Source organism: Lepisosteus platostomus, chromosome 4 (genome assembly GCF_059453375.1).
Source record: "Lepisosteus platostomus isolate fLepPlt1 chromosome 4, fLepPlt1.hap1, whole genome shotgun sequence".
NCBI lineage: Eukaryota > Metazoa > Chordata > Actinopteri > Semionotiformes > Lepisosteidae > Lepisosteus > Lepisosteus platostomus.
The window spans coordinates 59,347,644-59,364,998 of NC_142614.1; the positions used below are offsets into that span (position 1 = coordinate 59,347,644).

At 38.6% G+C, this 17,355-nt stretch overlaps 2 protein-coding genes across 4 annotated transcripts in view; both read left to right on the forward strand.

The window, feature by feature from the left end:
* pip5k1bb (phosphatidylinositol-4-phosphate 5-kinase, type I, beta b) overlaps window positions 1-6,699 on the forward strand; it is a 68,850-nt gene extending 62,151 nt beyond the window's left edge. For both annotated transcript variants that reach the window (XM_088630062.1, XM_088630061.1), the window contains exons 14-15: window positions 2,447-2,564; window positions 5,348-6,699. In XM_088630062.1, the coding sequence (XP_088486188.1) occupies window positions 2,447-2,564; window positions 5,348-5,350 (121 nt within the window). In that variant the 3' untranslated portion in view covers window positions 5,351-6,699. The remainder of the gene's footprint in view (window positions 1-2,446; window positions 2,565-5,347) is intronic.
* Window positions 6,700-9,490: 2,791 nt separating this feature from the next.
* fxn (frataxin) lies at window positions 9,491-17,230 on the forward strand. 2 transcript variants are annotated; one of them, XM_088630071.1, is made up of 6 exons: window positions 9,506-9,741; window positions 10,114-10,194; window positions 10,559-10,635; window positions 10,999-11,119; window positions 16,286-16,383; window positions 16,898-17,230. In XM_088630071.1, exons 1-6 carry the CDS (start codon window positions 9,622-9,624, stop codon window positions 17,034-17,036), a joined length of 636 nt encoding a protein of 211 aa, XP_088486197.1. In that variant the 5' UTR covers window positions 9,506-9,621; the 3' UTR covers window positions 17,037-17,230. The 2 variants fall into 2 exon arrangements, with proteins under 2 accessions (XP_088486198.1, XP_088486197.1); XM_088630072.1 differs by lacking the exons at window positions 16,286-16,383; window positions 16,898-17,230 and adding an exon at window positions 13,737-14,609 and having other exon boundaries at window positions 9,491-9,741.
* Window positions 17,231-17,355: the final 125 nt, after the last annotated feature.

Consider the following 17,355-nt stretch of genomic DNA (forward strand, 5'->3'; position numbering starts at 1 on the left):
TGTGGTATTGAGCCGAGATACCAAGAGACTCACTCACTCAGTCAGTCCTGTACCAGGTGTGACAGTCACTGGATTAAGCTTCAAGCTTTTACCAGGGTCTGCAAAATTAAACCAAGCTCCACCTTTGGAGCCCTATCTCACTTACATGGCCGGAAAATGTTCTTTGTTCTCTACTTTTCCAGAATGTCTGCCCATCACAAGACCAGAGGCTGTGCTTGCTACTGTATGTCCTTTTTTACCCTGAGAGGCAGGGTGATAAATGGCTGAGCCTCATCACACTGGAGGCCAACTAGCTAGCATTCCCTCTACCTACCTGGAAATACAGTATAGCACCCTCTTTGGAGGAAACTCCAAACTTCAACAGTCAGGGTTATAGTGGGTAGAGGCTTCTCAGAACTCTTGGGGCAAAATAGATTCCCTCTATAACCCTGCCTGTCATTCTGTCTTACAGACCATAAACCTCTGGCCATAACAGATAACCTGGGCTGAGCAGGCTTTGGCAAAAGCAGGGGTGTAATGTGGGGTGTGACAGTGCAGCAAAAATAAAACCCCCAAATGGTGTTACTGTCAGGCCCAAGGGCTTGGAGAAGATCGCTTTAAAGGAAGACTGAAATTGGGAAGATGATAAGCAACCGAAAAGCAGGGAAACAAGTGCAGCACAGATGTCGTTTAGAGTTAAAAAAAATTATTAATTATCTGTGAGTGCAAACATGTAGAACATGAGAGCATAAGAAAAGTTACAAGTGAGAGGAGGCCATTGGAAAAATGACATGAGGATCCACTGGCTACATGCTTTATCCCATTCTGTTACATTTGCATTGTGTTGATAATGAATGTTTCAGCTGTTTCTACCTGAGACGTGCATGTCATGTGACATAATGGCATTACAGGAGTCTGAGGGCCCCCTGTTGGTAGTTGTTATGAGACACACTCACTACGTACTGCTGCTGTAGACTGCTCAGATGGTCTATCTCTTCCAAACACCGAGGTCTCGTGTTCAACAGCTGTTAAATTCATTTTCGTTATTTTCATTTCATGTGTTACGTTGTTCCGTCCTGTTTCACAAACTTTTTTTAGTGGCCAAGGCCAATGAATTGTCTCTTTCCAATGAAGTACATTTTGTCATTTTGTGTCCATGTCACTTCAACTACTGTTCCCATTTTCTTTAAAAAAATTAAATCAGCTGTAATGGAATTTTGTTATTTATAGGCCATGTCTTATGAATTTGTTATACAACTGTACCCAGAACAGTTTCTGCTAACTAAACATCAGGTTTAGGCTAGTGCTGCACATAAACATAAAATCGTTAAACCATTAGTTACATAGAATGGGTTGCTACGGTTTAAGGTTTAGTTTTAAGGATTAACATCTTAAAGAGCATAAAGCTGTAATTACGAAAGTAAAGTGTAAGCATTTGCCATTGTTTCGTTGTAGTTACAGTAGGAATCTGTATTTCATAACATGATATTCCGGCTTGCACAGTGCACTTTGCAAAACATTTACTCTTAGTACTGAATGTGGTTCAAGCCTCCATATCCCACAGAACAATTCATGTGCTGGACTCTTGTTCATATTTGCAATACAGGTATTTAATTTCAAAAGAACCAGACTTTCCTACTAAAGGTATCCAAAAGCTGTAAATAATCCACCTTAGATAACAGCCCCTTTTATTGGATGGTTATTGCTGTTCCAGTAAAATACCATAAAAGGCACGAAATAGTTTATTGGCTTAATTCCCTGGCTGAGAGAACGACTTCCAGCCTGTGAGGAGGTGGCTGGCGAAGCCCCATAATCTCCCTGTTTAACGAGTGGTAAGCCGGGAGCCCCTGTCAGGGGAGACCTGAGATGGGATGGAGGGAGGGATACGAAACACGCAAGTGGGTGAAAAAGAAGCGGGATATTAATACGAAATTGAGAGAGAGATGGAGGTTTGAAATCCTTACAAACGTTTAAAACTCTATTAAGTGTTGATATTATACAGTCCTGTATAAATGAGGACTGGATGAGTTCCCCCACTGATTAAAAATGTAGGTTGAACGCATATTTCTTCTGAATGGAGATGTCCCTTAACTGTGCGTGGAACAGTCTACCATGGCAGCTAATTCACTGCACTCCAGGGAAAACAGCAAAATAAGATTCTTGGAATAAACAGTTACTGGACAAGCAAGCAGGGTCACAGGGCCTCTGTTTATAGCCTTGCCTGTGTGCTCGTGTTTATACAATATACTGCTGAAAAAGACATTTTTAGGCAAAATCAGGTGATAGGTTAGGAAATTAATTCTCATAATCTCTGATGCTATATTGAAACCCCAAAAATATTTTCTTGAAATATAACCCTCGAGCTGATCCAAATAACTGGAGCTGGCAAGAAAGAAGTTATTTAACGCACCAGTGCTACTTTGCTGTGAAAATATGATGTTATCTTTTTTCTATTTTGTTTATTTAGAGAAATGTTGGCCTCCAGTTCCACGTTTACCTTAGAGGACAGTGCTATCTGTCTGACATCGGAACAGAGCACGCTGGATATTGACAAAGATGATGGCTCAGTGCTTGATGTCTACTTGGTAAGTAGCAATCACCAAGTTTGCCTCCAATTAAAAGTATATTCTAGATTAAGAACTGGAGTGAAGTTCCTTCATACTTTCAGATTTCAGGTTTTGCTTTGCCTTTTATTATGGACCTGTATGGGATGAAAATGGAGGCACATCAATGTTCTATACATAGGTGAAAATGCACAAGACATTGTGATTTATAATATGTTGTTGAAATGGCATTTCAGTCTTTAGATTTAAAAGACGCAGCCCACCTACTTTTCTGTTATGACAGGCCTCTCTATTAATAGGTGGCTCCTGAGGTCTAAGCACATGAAATTCACAATAGATAGCAAAAACATGGTTGAGGAAGATGAACAATTAGACAATTAAAGACAAAACGGTTCATAAAAGTCATTGGCTCTCCCTTGCATTTGTCTATGTTTCACAAAACCAAAGGTGACAGAAAATACACAGATAAGCACTCTCTCTGACAGGCTGACCATGTGTTGTCTTGGGACATATCAGGTCATATACTGTGAAATCTGGTCTTGGTAACCTCGATGCTCTCCTTTCCTTCTTCCTTTTCCCTGAATAGTTGCAAGTCAGGACAATAGAGCAGTTCGCTATAGAGGTTTAGCTGAAGGTGATTGTGGTGTTTAGTTGCTCTTAATCTGCTGTGCACACAAAGGTCTTATTGTTCTATGACATCACTCTGGGCATCTTCACAAAAAAGGCTTTTGAAAGCCTTTTGAAAATACCTAGAAGCTTCTGAAAATCAGAAATGTTGAGGGAAGAAAGACATACCTGATGTAATACTAATCTATCAAAATATTTTTCTGCTAAAGGCTTTGTCAGTGCTGAAACCCAGACTTGCATTTATTTGACATACAAGACAAGAAAAGTCATTTCAACCTAGAGAAATGTATTCCCTAATAAGGTGGCATCGGTTTTGGAATATTCCAGAATGTGGGGTTTCACAGTTCCTTTGCTCATCATTAAACCTGCATTCACTGGTTTCTGAACTAGATTCTAATGAAGCCACTATGGCTCTTTACTCGGTTTTTAGAAGTAAAACAATTATGTTTTCACAACCAAAATGTTTTTTTTCCATATGGAGTATCAGTATGATGGAAACTGGGCTGTGGTCACCGCAAATGATTTGCATTCATCCCAGATCACAAATGGGGTAGAAAGGACAAGCTGAGAGAAACGTCTGCACTGAGAGCGAATTGCATTTCTGGAGTCAGAATTGCAGTGTTGCTGTGATAGCCCGCTGTCTTGAGTAGACAGACTGCTGAGATGCCAGCCTGCGTTCAGTTTCAGTCCATTCACCTGGAAAATTGGCTTCTGAGTTCCTTGGGAGTTTTGTGAAAATCAGAACAGTGACAGGAGTTCTTTTCCTTACATGTATCATGTCAGTATGAATCCTTATTTATACATCTTTAAATAACAGACAAGTCATTTTCTTGATAGTTTTTTTTATCAAATAATGTCATAAATGCAGGTACACATATGTTTTTAAACCCATTATCCCTGTACACTATTAACCTCACAGGGAAGTAAAACATACAGCAAAGAACTAGAATCTAGTTTAGAAACAGTTATTATTTTAAGCGTTTTATCCATGGTCTTAGTACAGCATATTGTCAGTTTTCTTTCGCTAAATTTGCCATGTTGTATGTATACTATAGTCAGACAACAGTGACAACAGTGGCCTTTACTGTTATTCAATAATTATCAATTGTTAATTACAGTCTACAAGACTATGACAGGTAGTCTTACAACTGCTGCAAATATTTCGTCATACATATAGTAAACTGTTTGGTTTAAGAGTACCAACTACTGTACAAGATAGTGATTACAATAGAAACCAATTGCAAAAATGTTCAAATCATCTCTTGCAAGGTAATCACAGAAAATGATCCTTAACATGTAATGTCTCATACAAGCCAAGCCAAATTACAATAACTAACCCTAAATGGACATCTGCACACCAACCTCTTACTTAAGCAGTACTGACCATTCCTTATGCTAGTAAGTAATCTTCAGTTTCTTCTGTAGACAGTTTGTCATCCATTACCGTCCAATTTAAATTTTTCAGCAGCAGGGTAAGCAGAATGTTGTTTTATGTACACTATTTTATTATAGATTTTACATTGGTTAGTTTATGCATTTCGGTGAACATTTACACATTCACACCTCCATTCCTCTGGTCCAGTTTACTCTAGAATTGTTATTTACCAAACCGTCAGTTGCTGTCTGGCCATGAAATCGTCTGTCTTTGTTGCCATGGTAGCATGCTGGTTGGTGTGGAGTTAGCTCTGTAGTAAACAGACACCGACGAGAGAAGTAAAAGAGGAGTATCTCAGTCTTGGTCAAAGCAGCACACCCTACTGTTCAGTCCTTTAGTCCTGGATTTTACTGTGGGCAATCATTGCGTTTTGCATTTGGAAATTTGCTCTTGTTCTATATAATGTCTTTCTGTTTACAAAGAGATTAACTCAAACCAGTAAACTAGCTAATCACAAGTGTTGTGTGTTTGTTAAAAAAGCAATGGATTTAACAGATATTCACCGTTCTTGGAATATGTTTGAGAAAACGTGCAATTTATTTTTTGTGAAGAACATCTTAATAGGATTTACAAATTATTTCTTTTCAGAGAAAATACAATCCCTGGTGGTCACGTTTCTATAAAAAATACAGGAGAATATAAATCTTTATCATTAGAATAATAATAAATTGACCCTTGCTTAACTACCTCTTTCTTTTCACATTACCACAAATTAATATTGTGTTTTGTTGTTTTTTTACAGTAATCTGTGACAGCCAGCTTACCATCGGATAATTGCATTTTATCCACTCCAGTGTCCTGGAAACACAGGAACAGTCTCTCCCCTAGGGACCAACACTGAGGACACTCCACTGGACACTGTGTAGTCTTCATGCAAACCAGCGGCCCCATCCCAACAGCCCTGGCTGGTGGTCAGGTGCCAAACATCCATACCAGAGCTGCTATGTTCTTCTAACATGAATTATTGCCAATTCATCATAGACAAGGAAAGAAAGACTGGAATCATCACTTTGGTGTAAATCGGTTTAGATTACATGTGATTTCATTTGCATGTGTTTAGATCCAGTTAAGAGTGAATATTGTTATTTTGCTTCTTAGGGCTTGCCAAATCTGTCCTTCAATGCCAAAAGCTTTTACTATATTTCTTTTCACTTATATATATATATGTGTGTGTATTTGTTTGACTGAAGGTTTTGTTTTCTGCTGGTTGAAACTGATTTATGCAATTTAATATTGTTGCACATGCTTTATAGAAGCCTGCTTTAAGAAATGAAGTTTACACTGGTGGTTATTTTATTAAAACTGCACTATCCCTTTCTAAAGGATAAATTAGGCTAAATTTGATATATACCTGCAGGCACTCCAAAGGCTTTGCTAAATTCTTCCAATGCCAGTCAAATGCAAATATGTGTAATTATGATGTGTTGTAAATAGTATCGTCCAATTGTTATATTTAATATATTATAAGAGACATTTGAAAATTCCATTGTCTGGGACAGTCTGCCCATACATAATGTGAAATGTTTAACACTGTTGAAATTAATTAGGTTTTGCCTAAAGTTTTCTGAAATGTCAGAAATATTGAAATATTATTAATTGGAATGGGAATGGGTTCAGAAATCATAACACAGCATTGAGCACTGCACAAATTAAAAATATTTCACCAGTGCTTAGATCAAAAGTTGAGCTTTACTAGTAAAGATAACTAAATAGATGGACTAGAGAAATATTAACTTACTGGTTAGGTGAGTACCATTTCTGTTTGCACAAGAGAAGGTTTTGGTGGTATTTTTTTACCATGTCACAAAGTATATTTTCTCAGGATACTTCATTGAAAGGTATCTTTATATCACGTAGCAAAGACTAAGCGATAGTGCATTTTTAACACTGAAGCTATTTAATGATTTCCTCTTGGACTATATTATAGTGTCCTTGAAGTTCATGACCACAACTTTTTTTGGGGAAAGAGACCATAATTTATTGAATAATTGTTTGCTGAAGATGAAAATATTTTATTCTTGAAATGTAAAAAGGTCATATTTATAGAGAAAATAAACGATTATATGTAAAATTAAAATCCTTTATGCAGAATTATATTGGGTTAATCTTTCTTCCACTGTTGTCTTCCTTGCGGATCACTGTCAAAATTCACTACAGGCATTGTGTGGAAAACTACATCTATTGACACGTGCACATGATTTAGTCCGACTCCCCAATACTGTAGTTAACCCAGGGTACTGAATTAAGTCATCTCTAGCTTGTAAAAAATATTTGAGCCGTACTGCATGATTTGAAATTGACAAGACACGACTTTAAAAAAAAAAACTGAATGTAGATTATGTGCGCCCTCTAGTGTTCGCTTTGTGTGTTTATCGAACAAGAAAATGTGAAGATTGAGAAGCACGCATTTTAGACGGAGAACATATTTACAGCACTTCTCCTCAACTGAACATGTGTGAATAACTGATTATTCTAGATTCCAGCTGTTCACAGTCAGATATATAACAGACAGACATATGCAACTGTAAATTTCTAGAACAGTTGTATACTCAGAAACATACAATGCATTTTTCAGTGTAAAACTAATTTATAAAGCAGCTTTCTGGTGGTAGGGAGAGATTTCATAAATGTGTATATTCTTTTTTTACCTGCTGCTGCTGTGCGAACGTTTTGAACATGTCACGTTATTGTGGAGGGAGTCCAACTGAACATATTCACAAAATTCCGATATAAATTCGCAATAGATGCTGTCCCTAGTTTAGTAATAATCCAGGACAATCAGCATTTATTAGCAATCACATTTGTTTGAAGGACAATGAACCTCACAATTGCACACTAGCTAAAAGGTATGGACGTGACTCTCCACCAGTTGTCGCTGAACCTACGTCTTATAAGCCGTTTTATTGGCCAGCAGCCATGTCACCCTTCAACTCACAACTAGCAACCCACTGAAGCTCAGCAGGTGTGAGCCTGGTCAGTACCTGGATGGGAGACTTCCTGGGGGAAAAACTAAGGAGAAGGAGTTAGTGGGGCCAGCAGGGGGCGCTCACCCTGCGGTCTGTGTGGGTCCTAATGCCCCAGTATAGTGACGGGATTGTCAGTATAGTGACTCTCACTGATGAGATGTAAATCTTAGGTCCAAGACCTATAGAGTCTGTGGTTGTTTCTCAAAAAAGAGTAGGGGTGTTACCCTGGTGTTACCCAAATTTCTCATTGGCCTTTACCATGGCCTCCTAATAATCCCCCTCTCTGAACTGGCTTCTCCTCCCTGCTGATAGCTGATGTGTGGTGAGCGTACTAGTGCACTATGGCTGCTGTCGCATCATCCTGGTGGGGCTGCACACTGGTGGTGGTTTAGGGATGGAGTGCTGCAGTACACCTTCAACCTGAGCTACACATTTTTTATGAATCAGTGGTGGCAGCGGCCATCTTCTACACTGTTGTGTGCTGAGGCAGCAGCATCATGACAAGAGATATAAATAGACTCAATAGACTCATCAGACTCCTCATGAAGGCTGGCTCTGCCCCCGGAAGTGGTGGCGGAGAGAAGATTGCTGACCAAGCTCACAGCCATCATGAACAATGGCTCACATCCGCTACATGGGACTGTTGTTAGACAGCGAAGCACTTTTAATAACAGACTGCTCCAGCTACGGTGTTCAAGGCAGTGTTTCCACAGGTCCTTCCTACCGGCGGCTGTCAGGGTGTATAACACTGCCCTAGGCTAGGCCTATAAGCCCTTCATCTGCTCATCTGCTCATCTATGGACAGCATGTTGCACTCCTGTACTGTTTGGACACTGCATTAATATACTGTTTATACTGTTTTTTTTTTTCAACCTATGCGCATTTTGTACGTATTTTATTGTTTTACAGTGACTATTAGCATATTTGCACACACCTAACTCTTATTTATTTTATTTTGTATTGTTGTACTTATTTTAAGTTTAGTCTATTCTGATGTCTGTCTTGCTTGTCTTGGGCTGGGCTGCTGTAATGCCTGTTTCCCTTCGGGATCAATAAAGTCTCATCTATCTATTCTCTAAACATAATTTTATTTAATATATCTGTAATGATATTTAGCAATGCAACTTAAATACACTAGTATTGTACTAATAGATGTTAGGACTGTGCGGCATCTCAGGTTACTTTACGACACTATTACGACAAAAGTGTAAAACAATTATGTGAGCACGTGAAATAAATAACTAGCTGAAGCTAGCTGTTCATTAAAAGCTTGTTTCATTATTGGACAACTAATGAACATTACAATGTCTGCTCTTTACATATCGAAAACAAATATGCTCCCTTTTTTCAAAGTTATGTAAATTGCTAAAGGATTATTGAGATGTTTGGTACAGCAGAACTCCTATTCTCCATTTTGCTTTCATTTTTTTGTTTTTGTAGGACCTATCGGCTGCCAAAAGATGGCAGGCTTTCTCATTTCGGTAGACGGCAAATTAAATAGTTGATATATTAATGATTATAGTGGTCAATGAGTGAAAAAAAATCTGCCCACCGTACAGACGCTTTAAACATAATTAATGCAAATTACTCTCACTGACCTAGGAATTCTCCTATTAAATAAAAATGTTTAATACTCTCACTTTTTAATGTAGTATGCGTAATTTCAAGTTTTTGTAGGACCGTTTTTCTCCAGTTTATCCCTATAGAATATATAGGAATAAATACCACGTCTTAATGTCAAATCACCAAATCTATTTCCTTAACACGTTGGTCAAAGAACAGCAATTCTACGCACCCGGTTCAAATTGGCATTTTAAACTTTCAGCGGGAACGCCATGTGATAACGCAGTGAGTTTGACAGTTTTTCCAAGGGCAGAGGCGTGGCTATCCCGGGGCTGATCTCAGGCACCGTTTGATTTGCTGGAAACCCGGACACGGACAGATCACGGTAGACGAATACAACAGAATTTGAGAAGTCGATCGTTTCAGACCCTATCAATCGGTCTCATAGTAGGTGGTCGCGTTTTAATGTCATACACCTTTAGCGATCATGTCAGGATTGAGTAGGAAAGTGTTCTGCATTTACCAGTTCGCACGCAGCTTGACTTCTCCGAATGCATCATCAGCTACATACACGTATTGGAGGGCTAAAACATTCCTGTCAACTCATGTAAGTACAGCGTTTGCGGTGTCGCTAAGGTCAATGTACGTAGTTCGATATGCATAAAAACTTATAATGCTGAATGTCTGTTTTTATGATACCGAATAAATACCTCCTTAGACGCATAGCACAGTAACGGTAGAATTAACAAATTGAATTGATACATTTTCCATTCTTAACTACGTTGATGATTTTTCTCTAACACAAAGAGTTTTGATTGTTGATTCTTTGACACACTGAAATAGGTTGAGGAGTTTCTTGGCTCATTTATACCTCCTAGAAAGCGGAAACCATATTTTGTCGACTCGCCGCCTTTCTGCTGACGCTTTTCTTGTGGAGAACATGAGGCTCATTGCAGTAAAGCGCCTGTTTGTCTTTCAGAGCCCCCGGTGCGCCGGGCTCGTACCCGGGTTGGCAGCGTCTTCACTGGGGAAGTACGGAGGCGCCCGGGAGCCCCCGCAGGTTGTGCATTCAGATTGACAGACCATTACATACGTGTCTCATTATTTAACTACTTATTTTGTGATTAAATGGATTTCATTGTTCAAACGAGTCAACTTGCAGTAGACGTTCGGCAAGTCTCTAACCTGCCTGCAGTTACAGAAGAGAGGACAGCGCTGTCGATGACTGATGACAGGAGTTTGTGGTTTGTTAGGGATAGTTATATCTACTGCACAATTGGTCATTCCCTGTGCATTTTAATTGCAGCTGATTGGATTATGTCGCTATCAAGTGATGATTATACAACGAAATAGGCAGGCCAGCGCTTTGGTGCTATTAAATTGAGCCTTGTGAGTCAACTTATTGCTGGTATCCTTAATTTCAGTTGCTTGTGGCACAACTCCCTGGAAGAGTAATGAGGGCAAATATTCACTTCACCACAGAAAATGCATCGAATCTAAGGTAACAAACTTTGATTAAAGCTTTTCTCAAATATTGTTTGGTAACTGGTGAATATTTTGCACCAGTTTAAGGTATTGGGGAAAAAGCTAAAGCTGAAACACAAACCAGTTATAAAACATACTGTACTGAGTGCGATCGTTATATTCGTAGTCAAAGAAGCTATAAATAGGTGCGTGCAATAGTTATATTCTAAAAACATTATAGCACGTTATTGCGGGTGTAATGTATTTTTACTGTGAGAGTATTCTTACACTAAATAACGGATAACATAATATGTAATTTCTGAAGTAATAAAATGTAAAAGAAACAGTTAATTTCCATCCACTTCAGCAATACTGTCCACTGCTCTCTTCAACATTGCAGTGTGTTAGAGGAAGCTACATATGAAAAACTTGCTGAGGAAACACTGGATGCTTTAGCAGACTACTTTGACGATCTCACAGATCAGCCATTCACATCTGGAGAGTATGATGTTACATTTTCAGTGAGTATTGCCTTTTTTTGAAGTATAATGGAATATTTCATGCTATTACAGTATATTCTTACTGTCCAATTTAACAGGTAGGGTTTGATCCACTAGGTGGCACTAGAAAAACAGATCAAATGTGCCTGAACGCAGAAAGAACAATTCCCCACCCGTTTTCTGATAACATTAACAGTTCATCATTGATATTAGACTGGGATATTTATTTTCAGACGATAGTCTTCTTTGTGATGTGGTGTATAGGTCAAGGATGGTTTTAGTAACGGAAAATCTATCTGCACAGCCATACAGTAGGGCCTCACCTGAATCTTGAACTAAGAACCTTCCAATTACCAGAGGAGCCCAAGAGCCCAGGAGGCCAGATAAAGCAGTGGTCAGGTATATGTATGCATGCTTAGAAATGGAAAGATTAAATGCGTGTGAATGGATGGTCGCATCAAATGCGCACGTATACCCTTGTCAATTTTGCAGCTGTAGAGGTACCAAATTGTTATCGCCTACAGAAGAGCTTCATCAAGTTCTGCTGTTTTTATAAAACGGTCTGTTCACAGGCAAAGTCCTTTAAAGCAAACTGACACACCTTTTTGCTCTACATTCTCACAGATGTGGCAGCTCCTAAGTGGCTCCTAAAATGAAAGACCTTCAGATTCCACAAAAATGTTCAGCCTGTCCCCATGTGTCTGCGTGTAATTCCACTTGCTATGTTATGCTCATTATAAAAAAAAAAAAAAGAAAACTTATAAGGCAGCCTTGTTCAGAGTCCTGTCACTAAAACAAGAGCCTAGGAATCTGAACAAGAGATTGAAATTGTGCTTCGTGGATCAATCTGTTTGAGTTGTATATTTGCATACAATGGGAATAGAATTTTAGTAAGGAATAGCAAGAGATACACCCATCCATTTTCCGACCGCTTCATCGATTGCAGGGTCACAGGGGTGCAGGAGCCTGTCCCAGCAAGCTATAGGTGTGAGGCAGGAAACAAATGTGTCAATGCAGAAATTAAGTAACTACTGAAAAAACTTTTACCTTTCCATATGTCTACATTGTATATGTTGTCATAGCAGGGTGCATTCAGTATGTTTAAATCTATATGGAGAACACAACTGACTCGTATGGAGACAGTGGTATTAATTGTACGACAAAGTTGATATCCATAGCTTTGCCCTTATGTCAGACTCTCGTTGTCAATGTGAGTTATTACTGTGCACTTGAAGATAATTTTACAGCTGTTTAAAACCTCTGTATTGCTCTTAAATATTTATCAGCCCGATTTACAGGGGTGGTTTACAAGATATTTTTAATAGCAGGCTTTGTCCTTTCATTCTTTATTACCGAGTAAGTCTTTCAGACCGCAGGGTGGTGCTCCAGGCCCTTTCTTCTGTATTGTCTGGCGCTGGAGAGGGATGAAAAAAAAAATAGCTGGTATCGTTTTATTTTTAGGTTCCCATCTGTCATGTTGTGTAAGTGACAAGAGAAGTAAACTCCAAATCAATACACAGCTGTCAGCAACAGAAAAGCTATACTTTCAGTGTTGGGGTGGGCTGAGAATGTCTCTGTAAACACATGAGTGCAGCATTGTTCTCTGATCAGATGCAGTGTGGAGATACTAGTGTTGAAGTGTGCCAGTGCAGGGTGGAGGAGTGGGGTTGGGCATAGTGTCTCACAGCGAAATACCAGCCAAAATAAACACCAACAAACTGCTCCTTCAGCTGGCTGAGCAAGATGGAAACATTTTTCCTGCATTTCCACTTTTGGGTTTGCAGACAAGGGTTAAAGATTTGCATTTCCTAGCTGTTTCCATGTTTGACAATCTGCCTGTTTGTATACAAATTGCCTTTCCAGTTTACAGTGAAATACTGTATAACAGAGGGGATGTTTTTCTGATTTCTAATTTGTTGCAGTATTGCAGTGTCGTCCTTGTTAGTAAACACTGCTATGAAACACTATCATTCACATGATCAGTACGCACAAAATTCTTTCTGTACATTGAACTGAACATAAACGGGTTATTCAAACATCTTGATTTGGATTCTAATGCCTTATTGGGGAATTATGTCTTCTTCTGCCAAGGCCTGTGACTAAATCAGACTTTAAAAACATTCAGGGGTTTATGTTCATATTGTAAAGTGCCCCTATCGGTTTATCTACTTGAATCCTAAAATAGAAAAGCTACTTGCCATTTCGTTGTCCTCAGATTACCATGAATGCAATGGGTTAGAAGTAACGAGAGGCATTACTTAGTGATGTCTTAAGCAGGGGTACCCAATTTTGGGGCTGGGGAACCCCGCACCTACTGCTTTTTTTCATTCCACCTTAGCACGTAATTAAATAATTGAACCCTTAATAGACCTCATGATACGTTTTAATTGAACTGTTTTTCAAGTCCTAAACATGTAGGAGGTTGCCTTTTAACCATTGTGTTTCTTAAGTAATTTAAGTAACTTAAAATCTCTAACTTTGGAATAGAAAATAGAGAACCTTCAAAGGTTCTAACCAAGCATTTCGTCGGCTGAGTTAATGAGTAAAGAGCTCAGCTGTAATGAAAACCAGCAGGTGTTTGGGTCCCCAGCACCAGGGCTCAGAACCCCTGCTGTCAAGAATTCCTGTCGTCATGCAGTTTCAGGAGGTCGGCGCAGGACTGGTTGAGTGGTGCTGTTTGACCTGGGCTCCCCATCAGCAGCACAGAGGTCTGTGTCTCTCCAGGCGCAAGAAAGTTATTGATTTTCCACAGAGGACAGGATTCCAGCCAGAGTCTAGTTGGCTGATATCCACATATCGCTGTGTTAAACATTTGCTTGGGGGATAAATGTACTGATAAGAAGCTGAGATATATTTTTTTAAACTACTGTCCTTTTTTTATACCTTCTGGTTTGCAGTTTGAGTTGGAAGATGTGTTTTATTATCGGTAACATAAAATAAGACTGTACAAGTTTAATCAAGTGGTGCATTTTTTGCTGCATTTGTCCAGCATAATTTTATATTTTAGTCGATGTGTGATAAAATTGCAAGTGACTCAGAATGTATAAATCAACTACCGTACACCTAAAATCGAGATGGTATTTATTTTTAGATGGTACTTTTTAACTGCACATATGCTACAGGACAAATACAGTAAATGGCTGTGTTCAAAAAGATATTTCTGTCATTGTAAGTTTGACCTTTTGTGAAAGGAGTCCCTCAAGTTTCCATTGGTTACTTTCCCTGGTGGAATAGAATTACATGTAGAAAAAAGTATGGTCTCCAAAGAATTTGAGTTGTTTGTTCTTGTTAAGGGTGTGGGAGCCTGCTCACTCTAATCAGGCTGGCAAATCAGTGTACACAGCTGTAAATTTTTGATTGTTACTTTATCTAAGTTTCTGCTAACGTTGTTTGTGCCATTGATTCTTAAGAGACAGCACCTACACTTCATAGTGTTGTGACCTGTATCACGTACGGAATGAATGCTGTGAAGACAGACTTGAGGGAAATAAAGCTTTTTTTTTTCACAAAATCTAAAGGTATTGTGTAGATGAACAAAACTGGCTTTAAATAGAATATTCTATCTTAAATAGTCCTTATTACTTTTCCCTTTTAAATTCAAATGGTAACTTCAGAAACAGTGTGAGAGTGTGAAACAATGTTTTCATAGCTCCTGTAGTATGTTAACGTGTTAACGTGAAAGATGAAAGAAAAGGTGCACAATTTTTTCATTAAAATTTTCCAGGTATTATTTTTTACAACCCAATACAAACTTGGACAATGGAAGAGTATATGTATGCCCTAACATTCAAGGGATGTGTCAGTTGAATCCTCCATATCTACATACTGTATTTGAAACATTCATTGCAGTTTTTTCTTGCCTAGGAAAATTCATTAGCTCATACTTGCCATAACTGCAGTAGTGTGGATAACAAATAAGCATGATTTCTACTTTTCAAGCTAAAAAGTAACATTTTCCCTTTTGTGTCTGGTTGTTTGTGATAATCCTGTAGCATACTTGCTTATTTTAAGACCGGAGGGAAAAATGAATCACTAATGGCTGTTCTATCTTCTGTAATTGCTCTCTGTGTGCTGACGTGTCATGCAGCACTATTTAAAAGAAGTAAGGTAAAGAAAATGAATTCAGTAAACTTGGCTTGGAAGATACAATGATGTTATTTGAAATGCAATTATATGTGCCTTGGAGGTTTGCCGTAAGCTTTGCCTTAGCACTTTTGCAGTCTTACAGAACTAATCTCGCCACAGATCAAGGCCTCCCTGAGTATACAGTACTCAGCTTTGCCCTTTTAAATCACCTTATAAATGATGTTCTTTCAGTCAGTTACATAGTTGTCATCTAGGTTTTACGGGTTTTCGGTGTCCATCATATATTACTCTTTTTTAGTATTTAGTATTTCGTTTGGGTAAGTCTTTTTGTCATTTCGGTAGCGACCTTGAGAATAACTAATGGCTTCATAGAAATTTTGTAGCACTTGCATAAGTATAAAGCCTTCATTTTTTGATCAAGAGTTATTTTAATTATCTACCTGCCCAAGTTCATTTTCTACCGCCAGCTGTTTACATGTCGGCTTCATGGCCACAAACCTCGTGCTGCACGAGCATGAAGACATGTGGACACGCTCTCCCAAACCAGCCCCCTATCGGAGCCATTCCTTCCTGCACCCACAAGCCCCGCATCACTCCGCAAGGGGAGTTCACACACACACACACACACACACACACACACCGAGGAGTGACGCATCTCTCACTGACATCTGTGCAAATTCGCAGATGTCAAGAAAGTCCCAGGAGTAAATGCTATTCCAAAACCTGACAGACTGTGGTGGCACTTACAGCAATCTTCAGTTTAAGTGACAGAGCATAATTTGCACTATTGGAAAGTATAATGTTTTGATCAAAAGTCTTTTGTGCCTTAATGAAGGTTTGCATCCAGTGTTAATGTGTTCATAACAAACAAGGATGAGTTATACTTGAAAGCACACAATTGTAATGCATTTCAGACAATGACAGAGTTTTATTATTTTATATAGTGTTATAAGAGCTTTGTCAGTCACACATCTGTAGATACAATTACAGTTTTGGACTAAAATTTGGAAAAGTCATGATCTGGGTGAATGTGTAGTAAATGGGAATTATTAGTTGTTTGAAAAAGAAAATGGAAAGCTTGTGTTTTTGTTTTCATTCTAGAGCGGGGTACTCACAGTGAAGATAAGTAGTGACTATGGAACCTACGTTATTAACAAGCAGACTCCAAATAAACAGATCTGGCTCTCCTCTCCTGTGAGGTATGTGGCATACAGCTGTCTATCCTTTCTTCACTGCAATTAACAACACTGCTTGCAGCACTCTGGGAGTGTTCATGATGTTTTCTATGATTTGCATTGCGTTACTGCATCTGAGTAAGATGCTTTATGAGGCACAAAGGAAAGTTTTTAGCTCCTTTTATTTCTTTCGCGATAGTAGTTTCCAAAAGCTGGAATACTCATAAAAGGTTTCAAATATACTGTTTTATTGACTTAAAACCACTACACAAATTCTGCATTATATCTTCTTATAATTTGAAAATGTATATGAATGGATATTTATTCTTTTTAATAAATTTTACTTGTCTGCTTAAATGTGCATTATCCAAAATATTGTCGAGGGGAGCAAAACTGTTTAGTTCTTATCTGAAATACCCATTTAACTTGGACCAAAAGTAGTTCTTGTTATTGTAATTAGTCCTTAGGTTATAGGAAGCTCATTGTGTATTGGCTTTACATATTTTTGCAAATTTATTATGCTTTTTTTTTCTTTCAGTGGGCCAAAACGCTATGACTGGACAGGAGAGCGTTGGGTGTATTCACATGATGGGATGAGCTTACACGATCTGCTCAGCAAAGAACTGTCTGCCATTTTCAGCACCAAAATAGACTTGTCAGGCGTATTGTATTCTTGAAAGGCAGTCAAAGGGAAGAAATGCTTATTCCAAATCTGTGGTAACTGTAAACTGTAGATTCTCTACTGTAATTCAGATCTTTCACTGTAAGTGTGTATATTTCTGTTACGCGTTTTAGAAATTTTCTTGATATACCTGATGTACGTTTCTTGTGAATATGTATAAACAATTTGTACCAATATGTTTATCCAGAAGGATGGCATGGTGGCAGAGTGTTTATCTTTGCTGCCTTGCAGCGCTGGGGCCTTGGGTTCAATTCCGGATCTGGGGTACTGCCGTTTCTATGTGGAGTTTGAATGTGCACCCCGTGTTTATGTGG

Bases quoted from the DNA above. Each gene is read 5' to 3' on its own strand.
- fxn (XM_088630071.1), top strand. From the start codon at position 9,622: ATGTCAGGATTGAGTAGGAAAGTGTTCTGCATTTACCAGTTCGCACGC. The intron at 9,742-10,113 runs GTAAGTACAGCG...TTTGTCTTTCAG, and splicing joins AAACATTCCTGTCAACTCAT to AGCCCCCGGTGCGCCGGGCT. The intron at 16,384-16,897 runs GTATGTGGCATA...TTTTTCTTTCAG, and splicing joins TGGCTCTCCTCTCCTGTGAG to TGGGCCAAAACGCTATGACT.